General features: G+C 34.3%; 2 protein-coding genes across 3 annotated transcripts in view; one reads left to right on the top strand and one right to left on the bottom strand.

Annotated features, from left to right (window-relative positions):
• Window positions 1-1482: 1482 nt before the first annotated feature.
• LOC105625678 (brefeldin A-inhibited guanine nucleotide-exchange protein 2) lies at window positions 1483-10098 on the bottom strand. Its single transcript, XM_012207003.1, has 12 exons — window positions 9972-10098; window positions 8541-9883; window positions 7238-7678; window positions 6154-6431; window positions 5302-5676; window positions 4715-5216; window positions 4337-4632; window positions 3939-4111; window positions 3084-3309; window positions 2785-2983; window positions 2106-2686; window positions 1483-2029 (listed from the first exon to the last, which is right to left on the bottom strand). The coding sequence occupies exons 1-12, from the start codon at window positions 10096-10098 to the stop codon at window positions 1483-1485; spliced, it is 5088 nt and encodes a 1695-aa protein (XP_012062393.1).
• Window positions 10099-15797: 5699 nt separating this feature from the next.
• LOC105625677 (complex III assembly factor LYRM7) overlaps window positions 15798-16384 on the top strand; it is a 4378-nt gene continuing 3791 nt past the window's right edge. The window contains exon 1 of one of the 2 annotated variants that reach the window (XM_012207002.1): window positions 15798-15904. In XM_012207002.1, the coding sequence (XP_012062392.1) occupies window positions 15881-15904 (24 nt within the window). In that variant the 5' untranslated portion in view covers window positions 15798-15880. The remainder of the gene's footprint in view (window positions 15905-16384) is intronic. The other variant, XM_012207001.1, reaches the window with a different exon arrangement.

Here is a 16384-nt window from a genome sequence, read left to right as displayed (position 1 = left end):
ATGCTCTGAATATCCGGAAAATATCCGGTATCCTGTATTATCTGAATACTTTTTTTATTATCCGGTCGGATAGTTGAATATCATTAGTATCCTATAATATAATATAGATTCGGCTGAAATTTTATATTTGTGAAAGTTTGTGTCATTAAATGCAGCATTTTATTTTTTTCAGCTAAACTTCTTGCACAATTCATTTTTTCTCTTTTTCTTTTCACATTGGGAAGATAAAGAAAATTATTGCCACTATTTTTCCTCTTGCTTTTCTTTTTTTTTAGAAGCCTTGTTCGAGAAATCCGACCGGATAGATTCCGAAAGAATATGATATCGGATATCTGAAAGAATGTGATATTGGATATCCAAGAGAATGTGATATCGAATATTTGATATCCGATAATTTTATGATCCAATGTATCTCTAATAATTATTATAGATTACATAAATAATATTTGTATTGATCAGGGTCTCGGTCTCATTTCAAATATATATTTTAAATAAGTTCTTGGAACCAATTTTATATATATATATTTTTTTTCGAATAAGTATCAGTTATTTTATCGAACCCTGATATTGATGATATATTCTACTTAAAAAGAATCATTTACTTTTTCATTATCTCTATTTTTATATTCATTTTTCCAGACATCTTATCCATCACTGATAGACTTGTGGAAAGAGCAACTTTTTTTATCCTCAAATACTAATTGCTGTCCAAAAATTTTGATCAGAAATTTTGAGTTATAAGGATTTAAAATAAAAGTCGTCTGGGCTTGATGAATTAAAAGCATGTGAAATTAAAAATTCTGCAATAATTATCGCACTTGAATCCTAAATCTTATAAACAACTTTTGATTGAAAATACATTTGCCAATTGCCAACCTTCCGCATCATTTCTCATATATATATATACTCTAGTTATATTACATAGATGCATGTGTGTACATGTGATATTAAATCGTTCATATACGATCCAACGATTTTTGCGACAAACGTTTTATGAAGGTATAATGTGTATTCGCATATTTAACTAATTGTGTGAGAATATCAACATTACTTATTAATGGTTTATTAATATAAATAAAATAATAATGAATAAAACATTCAATTATATTACAAGTTTATTGATTAATAATGTCATAATCATTATGTGCTCAATTTAATGCAATTAATATATTACGAATATGTATGTACATTAAATAGACATGATAAAATCCGAATCACATTTAGCGTTATGTGCAATGCTATATAAAAAAGACATGCTAAGAAAGTTCGATGCAGTATATAAATATATGTGAAAGTCGTTGAATCGTACATAAATAATTCAACACGAGTTAAAGTATCTAACCGCGCTTTACATTTAATTACAATCTTATCGCCCACGCTATAGAGACGGGTATACAATATCGTCTCTTTTACGAGCGATGTTGCGGTCAATCAGTCGACCCTATTCGAGACGATCCTGAATACCTGTCCGGTAATCCATTACTACTGTTGTGTAATTCTGAAGACTGGCCCGATCCTGAGGAAAAATCTGCGCAATATCGATCTGAGCTCGGGCTTGAGATCGAAACACATAACCTCGCAGAGGCAGGGATAGCAGGTGGAGGCATGAATCGCGAAGCGGTGATCGTTCATCTTGATGATTCGGGTGAGTAACAGCAACAAAATCGGGGTCCAGGCATCGCGATGAGCCTCGTTGGCGAGCGCCAGGAAATACTCCAGAGCCTCGCATGCTACCTCAACCAGTCGCGCCTCAATCTTGGACCAATCTGTGCGATGCGCCTCATCACTGTACATCTTAAAGAGAATACGCAGTGCACAAGCAAGCGATTGCGTCTCCTGCTTCAATAGATTCGGTTTCATGTTGCCACGAAAACTGGCCTTCCACAATACATTGCGTTGCTCGTGATTCGAATTGAAACTCTTAGCGAAGCGATGCGACCGTAGGAGACATTCTACTAACTGCAGGAGATGATTGGTTGTCAGAGCGCAGTACATGCCTTGTTCCTCCTTCTGCTGATCAGCGCCAGCCCTAAAAGCAATTTGCATTCCGTATAAACTGTATATTATACAATTTTAAAATATTGACGCAATGACAGGACACTCACTTTACAAGCTCTGACGATTTGCCGTTCAACATATCGGCTTGTGCGAGCGCTAAATTCTCCTGGTCCTCCTTGCGCGATGTCGCCGGATAAAAAACAATGTTGTCGATAGTCTGTATTAACTCAAGCTGGACTACGCACTTAATTTGCAACGCGGAGAAAAGCTTTGCCTTCGGCAAGATCTCAGTATTTAAGCTTTGTGCGCTGTTGCTCCTCTTCAAAATACCAACATGAAAACCATCGGATTCACCGGTAATCACATCAAGGTCCGATTCCTTGTTTGGTGAATGTGGTTTCCATGTAAGCAACGCAGACGGTAAAGTACTTTCGAAAATGTCTAAGACACATTGACAAGTTTTCTGCCAAGTCTGCTCGTCAAATTTGATGCCGTTACTAATGACCAGATTTTCCAAGCAATTGGTGCCCGATCGTGCCAATTGTTCGTTATCTTGCTGAACGCACCAGAGAAGCTGAAAATAGAGCTGTTCTAGCAACAAAGGACCCAGGATATCGTAAAACTGTGAAAATACATCCACAATGGCATACAGTGCATGATTGCACGTTGTTGTCATCCACTCAGCTTTCTGCAACATTTAATAGATTATTTAAATATTTAGGTGTTCAAATAATATCAGAAGAGGTGCATTTATTTTCTTTTTTTAAACTCGGAAATTATACGAACTTCGGTATGCTGTTCGGGCAACTTCATATTATCAAAGATCCTAAAAAGAACCTGAAAGAGGTCCTTCCACCAATGAGGTTTGAAGGATGCACCATGAGTTTTGACGACATCAAATAATACTGTCAGCGCGCGTGTCCTAACATCCAACTTACATCTGCTCACAACGCAGGATAATTCAAACAGCAGTGGAAACCATCCTCTCAAACCTAAAAAAAAAAAAAAAAAAAAAAAGAAGATAACAATTGCGTCAAGCAATTAATAAATAATGTTAATAATGTTAATAAATAAGCTAAGATAACGATACCCAAGCTCGATCTTCTTCAGAGACCATTCCGCTTTCATCCATCATACCCTCGGCAAATAAATTGGGATTTGCATCAATATAAGAAGCACAGGAACGTATTAGCCGAATTGCCTCCATGCTAGTGTCCGGAAAAAACGCATTGCACGCAAATTCGCTCAAACATTTGACGGCGTCTTGGAAAGAGTCCACCATAATACTGAAGTCCTCTGCATATAACTCGTCTGAGAAAAAATTACACTCAAATTGTACAAATAAAAATTCCTGAACTGGTAAAATATCTCGAAAACAAAGCATTTTTAGGAAAAATGATATTATTGTAGGGTTTTAAAAAATCTATTTACTGATCACTATTTGACCTTGAACGGTTAAATGTCAGAGCAAGAATAACATTGATTTTTTTTAATAGGACATCTTATTTTTTATTCCAGAATTTAATAGCTGATGTCAAGAACTTTTTAAAAGACTGCAATAAGTTCATTTTCATTAAGTTCAAGTTTCAAGTTTTAATGAGTTAGCATTATCTAAAATATCTGATCGATGGCTAAAATGACGCTTATTGAATGTTGTTCAGGATCAAACAAATGTGATCAATAAATAAATCTTTTTAAACCCTAAAACTTTTATCTGAATCATTTTTTCTGAAAATGTTTTTATTTTTGAGATATTTCATCAGTCTGAGACTTTTTATGTACTCACCCTATAATGATATAATGACTACAGAATTAACACACACACATTATCTGTTTAAAATATTTCAATTTAAATTATGACTAAAGAGAAAAATCATAGACAAAAACATAGTGACTAATCTCTTAAACTGTCTTAAAGTAAACACAAAAATGTAACTCACTAATAATCTTGCCAGTCATGGAAAAGGCCAACTCGACCACAGATTCATCACGATCGCTGGCCGCATGATGAAAAACACTGAAAATGTTCTTCCAACCGGACCTGATATTCGGTGCTTGCGAATGAACAATTTGCGCTACGCATCTCACAACCATATCTCTAATCACAGGCGACCTAAATCACATTTAATTAAATTACATCATAATTAAACAATTGTTAGATATATTAAAATTTGGAATATATTGTAAAACTTTTATAAACGTTTAACATATCCTAATAAATTGATGTTATGTTATAAAAAATGTTTTACATAAATTATAACAGGTCGAATTATATAATTTATATAATTGCAATTAAATTAAATTAATCAAAATTAATTAATTAAAAGAATCAAATTACCTATTCTTCTTCATGATGTGTTCAAATGGCCTAAGAAAATCTTTTTGGAATCTGAAATTGGCAAACTCGCCCTTTTCGATAAACTTGGTAGCTAGTTGTCTCAGAGAATCCACCGCAAAAAACGCGATATCCTGTCGAGGACTGCACCCCACTCTGTCGAAATGATCACCGAGGACTTGCCAGATTCTAGACCACTGCAACCTAATACGACCCATGTTGTAGTATGAAATTTCAACAATCTTCGTAAGAGAAAACATGCGCGGTTGCGTGGGGTGTGCTAACTCCTCAAGGGATACCTAAAATTATTTATCATTAAACATTTATTATATAATTTCATATTCATATAAAAATCATTGATTGAACTTAAGAAAGAAATACCTGACAGAGAGCCTTGACGAATTCGACAATGGCATCACCATCGAGTCTCGTCGAGCCAGTGAAGATACGATCAACGGCTACGACGACACTCTGCGAACTAGTTTCGCCAATGGACTCCTTCACACTAGGATCCAAAGAGCTCAGATTGAGATTGTTGGTTTGGTGTGAATTGACAGAGTGCGCGAGACTGCCGAAATTTGCTAATGGCGAGGGGAAGTGCGGTTTTGACGGTGGACCCAGCAATTGTGGCCGTACTCCAGTGCCTATCAACTGTGCTAATTCCAGCTGGGAGATGCATTTAACGACATCGAGCCATGAACTGCCTAGGTAGTTACCGTCGGTATGAGCTACTGTGATAAGAGTCTTGATAGTATCGATGTTCTTCGCTTTCATTTCGGTAATGGGGGAGTTGGCCGTCAACAAAGTGAATCTCGCTAAAGCTTGTACATAGGCATCGCGTTCGAGGCTCATGTGAAAGATGCAGGCAATGCGAATGGCACATCTAAAATAACACATAAGTAATATAAAACAACGAAAGTATAGCATGTTTTAAATCTGTCTTTCTTCATTCTATGTTTTCTTCTCACCTGATACCATCTAAGCAGAGCGATGCAATCTCTGGATCATCACAGTCTTGAAGTCCAACACTGAAGGCCGCGAGAAACGGCGTCCAAGCCATTTTGAACATCGGCCGCACGTGTTCCAAATGTTTCGCTGTAGTAAACGGTGCCTGAACATGACTGACAGATTCCATCAAATTTTTCGCCGCCGTAGAAATTACTTCCATTTCCATGTTCCATAACAACCGTCGCTTTTTTTCACTAGAAATCAACTGTTTTCCGGCAAGCCGGCTATTATTAGGATTCGACTTCATCTTAATCTCGTTGCCGGCAATTTCGTCGTAGATCCTAGACAAATATTCCTCAGGAAGATCCTCATTGTCACTGTTGCGCCGATTAAGCCTGATGAATGAAAGAAAAGAATAAGAAAAGACTTTTTATAATTAAAAAGATATGTATGAAAAAAATACATAGAGAGCACAATCACTATTTTTATAATATCATAAATTATTATATATTAAATATTTTTATAACTGTTTTTTCAGAAACTTTTTTGCTACCTTGCTACTAGTATTTAATTCATAGATTTCAGGACTCTGAATATTATTAAAAGTATTATTTATATTAAGTATTATTTATATTAGAGATGTGTATAATAATTTGATCTCGGACTGAGTTTTTAATGTCAGGTGGAAGCTATCTTATATTTTTAAAAATTCCTATTTTTTTATTGCATATTCTCGTAGCAACTGTCGACATTTTCGAACATGACACTGGTCATAAAAATTTTTCTAAAGAATGTCCTGAATTTTAAAGTTTACTGCTCACAATTTAAATTGTTGTAAATTATAATTAACACAAAAAAACCACTGAACGTACCTAATGTATTGTTCTTTGGTCATTTTATTCTTAACCTGCGGCGAGTGCAAATCGGTGGTCAGCATTATGATTGAGAAGCCAAGAATATAAGCTGTATCCGCGCTTGTAAAAAGACCGTTATTAGGATTACACTCGCAATAGCGACTAGCAAACTTTTCCATCAATCGGTCGATCTTCTGTGCCTCGCCAGGTAGCCGAAAGCCTTCCAGGAAATATCTGAGCGCGGTTACTAGATCGCGATCGGCAAAATTCATTTGGTCAATATAATGATACATTACCTGCAATAAACGGTATACAAAATTAGTCACTGTCTAAATTAACTATCAACATAATTATTACGCAATCATAAAGTGATCAGAACTGACAAATCATTTACGTATTTATATTTATAATTGAATCGGCAAGTGTGCAGAAAAGAAATGAGTCCAATTTTTTTCGAAAATAAATTTCTTTCCATTAATTTTAAATCTTACACTTTTGGTGCAAACAAAATACTCTCAGGTTTTCAAGGGCATAAAGTAGATGTTGAAAATGAACAATGAGTATAAAAAGGAAATAAATACAAGACTTGCAAGATTGGAAAAATTGAAAAGTTACATCTCGTCAAATATAGTTTTTTTAAGATTTTTGAATGATCAATGATTAAATTTAAAAAGCAATTAGAAAGATTTTTTAATAGTCAATGCTTTAATAGTCAATGCTTCGAAATTGTTTTGTAAATTATCTTATATTTTTTTAACATACAAAGAGACAATTTCAGATAAGTAAAGTATCTTAATAGCGCATTATATTTAAATTTTTTTAATGCAGAAGGAATTTTGAGTACAAAAAGAGTGAATCCAATCTTGAAGTTTTAGTTTTTCAATTAATAAACAAGCATTTTAGGAACTCATAATGTTTCAAAAACATTATTAAATGTCATATTTAAATTAATTTTCTTAAAGTAATTTTGTTAGTTTTCCTGGACTAACTAAAATTAAACAGTTTTTTCTTAATACTAAAAAAATTTGATAAATGACTTATCCCCTTTCTGCACTCATTGATTCAATTAATATAATCTATTAATTGTAATTGTTTTCATTACTTGATTATGATTATGGTCACCCAAAAAATCCCCAATGGCGGTTTTATCGAGCCGCTCGTCCAGGTGCAGCCACCTGGCTACGTCCTCCTGCGAAGTACCAAGCAATCCTTGTTCCTGCAAATACTGCACGCCCTTGCCAGGCTTTCGGCTAAAGATCTCGATACCAGTCTCCCATACTTCTTTCTGTTGTTTCTGCACTTCATACTGCTCTGGTGAATCCGGTACCTCCTTATTACCGATTAAACTGGAATTGGCCGACGAGAGGCTGCCGGCGCTGCCATAACGTGGCAATGGGATTTCTGGCGCCGTATCTGGTAAATCTGACAACGGTTGTTGGTCTGCCGGTACACTAGGATTCACATAGAGATCTCGACTCCACTCCACCATGCACTTCAGAATAGATACAAGGCATTCGAGACCACGGATGCGCATAGATTTCTCCTGGAAGGACAAAATTATATTAATTTAGATATCGTTTTGTTGAAGAACATTCACTAAATAATGGGCATATCCAGGGAAGGAGAAAGATTTAAACAAATTCTTGAAGTTTTTTATTCACTCTTCCACTTTTAATTATAAAGAAATACAACTTTACTTTTGATCAATATATTTTCCGTTATTATATCAAATATTGACCATGTAAGTTTTTGAAACTTCTATTAATTAAAGCTTTGAATGAGTTTGATGCATAAAGAAAATTTTTGCAAAATTTTGCATAAAGTCTTAATAACTGTATTTTGCTTGAATAAAGAACAATATAAATCATGAGGCGTTAGGAGTCAGCGCTAGAATCATATTGCGCAAAACTATAATATACATAAATATACAAATACACAATAATATAAATATACAAATTTAATCGATGCTAAACAACTTATTGTGCTGAACAAGAATCGATTAAATTTATGTATATTTATATTATTGTATATTATATTTATATTATTATTATACTTTTGCGCAATATTGTTCTAACGCTGACTCCTAATGGCTTGTGATTTATATTATTCTTTATTCTATTAATTAAAAGAGTTCTTAAACTAATTATTACTTCAATTTGTTATTATATTTTGTTTATACTTTTTTTTAGGAAAAAAATGAAAATTATAATTTACAAAACCTAATATTTTTTCATTTAAAATTAGATACAAAAGAGATATTCTGAGCTCTGAAATATTTAAAACAGCACTTCATTAGCATAAAACAGTATTGTTTATGTGATAATAAAATTGATAACTCTTAACTCTATGAAAAAAAAATACTGGATACATATATCTATCTTGTCATTTTCACGCTTATAACGTACCTGATTTGGTGACGCACCTAGCTCTAAAGCCTGACGACCCTGAGCAATCTTAGAAAGATCATTGACAAGCCTTTCAAAAAGATTCGCTGCCGAAAGATCGCAATCGTAATTAACATAGATGTCGACGACGCTCTGAGCATCTGCACAGATCCTCGTAAGTGCATGTATGACCATCCATTTATGCTCAAAGGAGCTGCTAGAAGTCTCGAGGATGTTCATAAAGATCTCCTTAAAAAATACCTCGATCTGCATCTTCAGGTGCATCTTGAAGCGTGCAAGCAACGCCAAGAACAATGCCAATGATAGTTCAAACACCTCTGGTACTGAAGACACACCATTCTTTGACAGTGCAACGCACAAATACTGCTTAATAGCGATAACGAACATCTCGTTGGAACGCAATACCGGACCGGCATTCTGCAGGATACCCAGAAGCAACTGAAGCGACAAGATCTTGGAACGGAGCTCATGTGATTTTGGATCAGGTGTGCCATCTGGCAGTGGTTTCATAGAGAGCTTGCACAGAGCACGAAACACCAGAAATGCATCCTTTTGCAGCACATGAGTGAATTTGGCAGTTACCATGTTGTCATTTTCAGCGACTGTCTCATCACCATTGTCTTCAGGACTGCCATTTTCCAGATTGACTTCCTCTTCCAATGGTACCACGGATTTCACTACATCATCAAGGATACCTCTGACAATTATTTGGAGATCAACAGAATCATTACCAGGAACATTTTCTGAACTTAACTCGGTTTCAGTTTCACCATTCACTATGATAGGAATTTCCTGCTGATGCTCTCCATCGATTCTTATATTATCTTCCTCTGCCTGAGTCTCCATTCGCGCAAAGATCACATTAATCATCTGCGTAAGGGTTGCGCGTGCTGTTGTCTGATTCACCAGGTTACGTGATGCCAAATAAACATTGTAAACTGTACGAATTGTCAACAGTACTGTACCCTCATGCACCTCCACATGCTGGCTTGTCATCACAGTCAGCAGGGCTTTAATAATCTGCAGCTGTACACCTTCGTCAGTCTGTGGACCAGTAAAGCAGCCACAAATTGTCTCGACAATGCGTACAATCAGCAGCTTATTAGGCTCCGTCGAGTCGGGTACATTGCCAGTAAGATGGCCATATGCTATTAACTTCTGCAGGCAGTCCAGTGCTGTCACTACGATACGTGGTGATTTGCTCTGGCATGCTAACTCAAATGGCAGAAAGTACTTCTCAGCTGTAATAACATTTGAATCACTCTTGGGTTGTGGAAGGGCATTTGAGGTTACCTCTTCACCCTGCACAGCTGGTACATCTTTGATCTCATTGCGGAGATCCTCTGCAAGATAGAAATATAAAAACAACAAATTTAGTCATCAGTGTTACTTATAATTATAAGTTGCATATATTATGCTAAACTTCCTTACCAAGCGCAGACTCGCAGGATTTCCTGAGCTGTGAGAGGTGTGATCTTTTGACATCTCGATCAGCCAATATCTTTTCCAAGGCTCGGACGATAAACATCTCTCTGGTCTTGGAATTATTTTGCATCATCACCCCACTCCCCACGCGGCAGCTCGAAATCCACGTTCGTTCAATGCTTGTCCCTCAATGCATCAACATTGGAACAAGCTAGTGAATGACAATATATATGACTAGATTGCACGGCTGGCTGCTGATCAACATCTTTCGCCACCTTCTCTATTACTACGCAATTCTTTCTTGCGAATCTGAGGATATTACACAGGCATCCGGTGAGCCGAGTCGCCGAGTAATACAAGCTGAGGAAAATTACATAGTATAAGATCACTCACCTAAGTGACAGAAACGACATCAATTTCTTTTCCTGAACAATTCCTTAAGAATAGCACCGCGAATCGCGGCCTCCTCTAGAATTCGAAAATATTACGTGGCTTATGACATCGCCCGTCAGCACTTTTCAAACAAGATTCAATAGATGAAGACAACCATGGTCGAAGAAACTGACGCAAATTGACGGATTAAAATTCAAGCATAAGTTATACAGTTATGTGTAGGACTACCTCATAGAGTAAAAACAAGGAGAACGGAACAAACCAGATCAAACTCGAGGTATGGTATAATAATAGGTGATTCCACTCATATAAAATCACTGTGATTTTCCTAAAGAAATTCCGTAGTTGAACAGCAGGTGGCGTATAAGTATAACATTTAATAAGTATAACACTTAACCTCATAAGCCTCAGGAAAAATATTTTATACATAATTATATAAAATTATATATATATTTAAAATTATATATGTATTTAAAAAATTATATATAATTATATATAATTATACATAATTATATAAAACATTTTTTCCCAAGGAATTTCAAGAGAGTAGGATTAAGGTAAGTGACAACATAATAAACAATTTTATTATTTATTAGTACATTTATTACACATGATTGGTGGAACAATTAGGAAAATCGTGAAAGTTGGATATATACTGTAGATTTTAATCATAAAAAGAAATGCTACTTGAATGACTATGAATTGGAAAGATTGCAAAGGCCATTTAGATGTCAGACCATTATGCCCTCTAATGTTACATGTCTGAACTGCCTCAATTTCGTCACAGCTTTTCTGGGCAAAAATGGGCGAGGAATCACCTATTATTCTTATACCGTGATCGTTAGTTATTAATCGCTTAAGATTGAAAATGTTGAAAATTTTAATATATTTTACATATTTTACTTATGTATACATATCTAAATACATATATATAAATACATATGTATAATATATTTCTATACATTTTTGAAAAAATTTGACATATTTACTAGTAACCGGTATGTTACTGAAGCTACATTTGATGCGCATGCATCTAAAATCCGGCCTGTCTAAAGCCTTGTGTCCATAGTGCTAGAAATCTATCCGAGACTTCGGATGAAGAAAGAATTGACCAATTGCAATAGTCATGTGATCAAATTGTTCAAATGTAATTTATTAATTTTTCCAAGATCTCGGATGGATTTCTAGCATTGTGGATATAAGGCTTAACAACACTGTACGGTACATCAAATGAATTCGCTTACCACTAGCCATGGAAACACGAGGTGCGTTTCGTTTCTTGCATGATGCGCATAGAAGCATAGAAGAATTCGTTCTGTTTCTCTTCTGCACACTCGCTGCATGCATGATTCAACCTACCGCCAATTGCATGACCCCGCCTCTTCTGATGCATGAGACTGCACCTCACCTCTCGAGCTGAGGCAGTTTATGCATCTTATGCATTTAATGTATTGTAGCGCGAAACTGAAATCATTCGGCTGAAGCGAGTGTACTCAAAATCACGTAAGAATTAAAAATACGTAAGTAGGGTGCTCAGAATATCCAAAAATTGTTTTAATTTAACATTTCATATATACATGTATTATATAATATATATACGATATAATCTATTACCGAAAAATTATGCGTATACTGATATTATGAATTTGAATACTGGTATTTAACGGTATTTACGTTCAATACTGGTATTTGGCTCTCGATTTTGTGTATACCGCTATAGAATATCGGTTTTTAATCTTTGATTTATTTAATATTGAAAAATTAATATATTGATATATTACTGCTATTTTTCATAACGTTTTAAATTCTTGAATATAAAATAGTAGATTAGGATAGACGTTAAGTTTACATTAGTCATATCCTTACAAGATAAATAGAGAAAAGTAAAAATAACGAACTTTAAGGATGTTTTGTATATATAATTGTAGCAAAAAATTTCTGAAATTTGATTTTGACGAATATGTATTGTTTTCATGATTTGAATAATAAAGATTGTAGACAGAATCTTATCATTCACTCATAACTAAAATGCAGAAATGTACTTTTGAATTTCTATTGCTAATTATTTCTGAAAAAAAATGAAAAATTTTTTATAGTGACAGTATCTCAAATTTAACTTTAAAATCTTTATATTTTAAACTCTTATAATTTCAAGTTGCTTGAATCAGTGAATCGATTTCGGATTATGTTATAAGTGTCTGAACATATGTAAGAATAATCTATAAAATTTTTGTTAAATTTCTAATATTTTAGAAATAGATATTAAACATCTTTTTTGAACATTTTGGTAAAACGTTTTATTTTTTTTTTTCCTGTAGAATAAGATTGTAAGTGCTGCTCGAAAAATATAAATCTTCTTTTGTCAAAAAAGAAAATGTAACAGTAATTATTGAATGCATTTGTAATTCAGTCTATTTTAAATTGTCATCCATGTTCACTGCATGGATTCACTGCGAATCTGTTCCGTTACTAAAACTAATACTGGAGTGTATTGGAGAAACGGAACATACCCTGCACTCCATGCCACTAAATACTCATGCAAAAAGACGGAACGCATCCACGGTACACTGTCTGTGTATGTGCATTAGTGGGTGATAGTGGATGTGTTCCCTTTTTACTGGCAACCATCATGACGTCACAACAGTGCACTGCCGCAGCCATTCCAAAATTACTATCAGCATTATTGTAACATTGTATTTCGAAACGGCTTTGCAGTAGACTGGCAGTAGTGTAAACAGACATGGATAAATTACTAAATTGTCAATAAATTTTGAAACAGCAAGAACGATAATACTTCTGAAGAAGATGAACTAATTACGGAATCACCAATTCAAGCAGTTTGACCTCGTGTTAAAAACTGTATGGACACATCAGTTAATATTTAGATGTGGAATTTAAGAGTGAATATTTAGATGTGGAATTTAAGAGTCATTTTCGGTAAAATGAATATATGTTTTCTGCAATTAAATATAATGTATATATTTTTGTATTTCCTGGATCGAATATTTCGATGCGTTGTGCTTCTTTAAATGACACCATGCACTATAATTACTTTACCTCGAAAGCCGCAATAGTCGCAATATGGCTATCATTTATGACGTCATTGAAGGAATTAGATACTGTCGCAGCGCACTGCGTAGTAATAGCGGAACAATTTTTCAGTACTGCCAGTATATATCGAAACACATCCAATATGTATTTACATCCGCCATTTTTAGTTTTTTCTCTCTTTACTTTCTTGCTCCTTCCTCAATCCCTTGCTCTCTCTCCACTTCGCCGCTAAATTAATAGCGTTTTCTCTTGACTGGCATTATTGTTTACTAGTGCAACACTCAGACAGTGACCTAGTTTCCACTGAGGGTTTAATCCGGATCAGAATATAAGAACTAACCAACTGCAGTCGAATAGTTCCCCTGTTACAATCGAACGAGGAAAATGCTTGTAGTTGGTTGGTTCTTCCATTCTGATTTTAAATTCTCGGAAACTAGGCTAGTGTATCATGTTTCCATGACTAGTGTAGTGCAAATTTTATGCATAAAATGGGATTTTGCTACATCGTTTTCAAGAGGCGGTGTAGAACCAGTGTGATATTTAAAATTTGAAAATAGAAGTCAAGCGGGAACAGGATTTTAGCGCAATAATGATGTACTATACACCATGGTGTGCATCACTTTAATGAGTGTAGCACTTACATGCAACTAGTGCGATGCGAGACTGCACCTAGTGTATCTCAAAAAAAAACGCTACAAGAAGATTGAAGAGAGAAGACAAAAAATTGAAGAGAGAACAGAGTGGGAAAAAACTAAAAATGGTGGATGCGAATGCTTATATTATAGTAGAGCACTATAATATATATTCGCATAATATATATTCCATCATTTTTAGTCCCTTCCTCTTTTTTCTCTCTTCAATCTTTTTAGTTTAGCGGCGGAATGGACAGAGAGAGCAAGGGATTGAGGAAAGGAGCAAGAGAATGAAAAAAGAATTAAAAATGGCGGATGCAAATACTTATATTATAGTGTCTTAATTATAGTTCTATGAATGGGACGGCACCCTCTGGATGTCTCCAACCAATAAACTGCGGCATACGATGCTTGTTTTTCTGCTGAATTGCTGTTGGATTAGAATCTTGTCACCGCTACGATGCTAGCATTGACAGCCAATACGATCGTAGCTAATACGATGACAAAATTTTAATCTAGCTGACAATCCAACAGAAAATCAAGCATCATGTGTCGCTTAAAAGTCTGTTTTTTATGACTTCTGCACATTGGACGCGGAAACGCTTGTCGTGCGACAAAATGTAATGCGGTAGCCAATAAGCTTACAGTTCCTAAGGTGTTCATTGGTTACCGCTGGAGATCCTAGAGATAACAGAGAAGCGCAACCGTTATCCCGATTTTTGATTGATTCTGTCATTTTTTTCTACATTTTTTTCTAGGACGCTAGTTTCGTTATTTTTAAATCTTGATATGTATACTGTAGTCTCCAAGGAGTCAGATCAGTATTTCTTTGTAGTCAGTAGAAACAATACTGTTGTAGGAGTCGCACTCCATTTGCGGAATGACAGATGTAAATACAGGTCATCATTTTTTTTTGATCGATTAATTATAACCTTTAAATATGCTCGGTTGCGTTTTTCTGTTATATCGAGAATTCTAGTTACCAAATCTCATTTTGCCGCACAACAAACATTTCCGCGTCCAGTGTGCAGGAGCCGTTATTACTGTACTTTTTGAACTAGTACAATAAGTAGCAATAGTGCAACTTATTGCAATAAGTTGAAGTGAAACTAATATAATAGTTTCACCTTAACTTATTGCATTCAGAGTGCAGCAATAAACAACAGACCTATAGATTGTATAAGGGGCTCCGCACAATAAAAGGAACAGGGAACAGAGAACAGAGAATAACTCAGGAAACGAGAATGGATTGAAATGAATTGAAATGGATTCAGATTTTCAGAAATATTAATTCACGAATGTTAAAATGAATGTTTTTCAATTCTGAATGAAAAATTTTTATTTATTCATAGGAATTGCATGGAGCATATCTTTGTGCTTTTCAATCTAAAAATAATATTAACTTTTTCTGTGCACAACACACATATTGTGAATATTGTTTTCAAAATTCAAAATTTTTAATAGGAAATGCAGTTTGTCAATCCAATTGCATCCAATTGAATCTAATTGAATCCAATTAAATCTAACAAAAAAATATTTAAAATACGCATTCGGATAGAACAAAATTTCAATCCATTTTAATCCATTCTCATTTGCTGGGAAGAATTTCAACCTAGAAACTGTGTATTTCACAATATATGATTTCTGATAGGTTAAAATTTTTATTCTCTATTCTCTGTTTCCAGTTCCTTTTATTGTGCGGAATCCTTAAAGAAGACAGATGCCATTAAAATAAAAAGATTGATTCAGTGTATTTTTAGTAAATTTTGTGGTGGACAGTGTCTTTTTACCCAACCTTTATTATTAGAACAAGCAATAATTGTGCAAAAATTTTCGTAAATGGGCGAATCTTTAAGACGAGAGGTTAACTATTGTTTAATTAATGCTTATTCTATACATAATAATTATATTAAGGCTACTGTGTGTGTTTATTATCAATATTTTTAGATTATTAGTAATTATACAATTTAGCATACACATCTCAAAAATCAATAAAATCATTAAAAAACGCGTCGAATAAGCCTAATTTTATTAATTTTTAAGATGTGCCAAACTGTATAATTATCAGATTATATGTTGAGTTTTTATCTATTATCTAATTAAGTTTTTAAATTAATCTAAAAAATTCATATCACAGTATTTTTGGATCTGAAAGAAAATAATATTTGTAATATCGAGAAGTGGTGGGAAATTGCTGACAACAATGTCATATGAAATATATACTGCATATGAAACGTTATGTTTTAGTCTTCTTTCTATGACTTGTATATATTTATTTGTATATATTTTAATATCTACATAAATATAGGTATATATATATATATATATATATATATATATATA

Source organism: Atta cephalotes (assembly GCF_000143395.1).
Source record: "Atta cephalotes unplaced genomic scaffold scaffold00003, whole genome shotgun sequence".
Lineage (NCBI taxonomy): Eukaryota > Metazoa > Arthropoda > Insecta > Hymenoptera > Formicidae > Atta > Atta cephalotes.
This window is presented reverse-complemented; position numbering and strand designations above follow the sequence as displayed.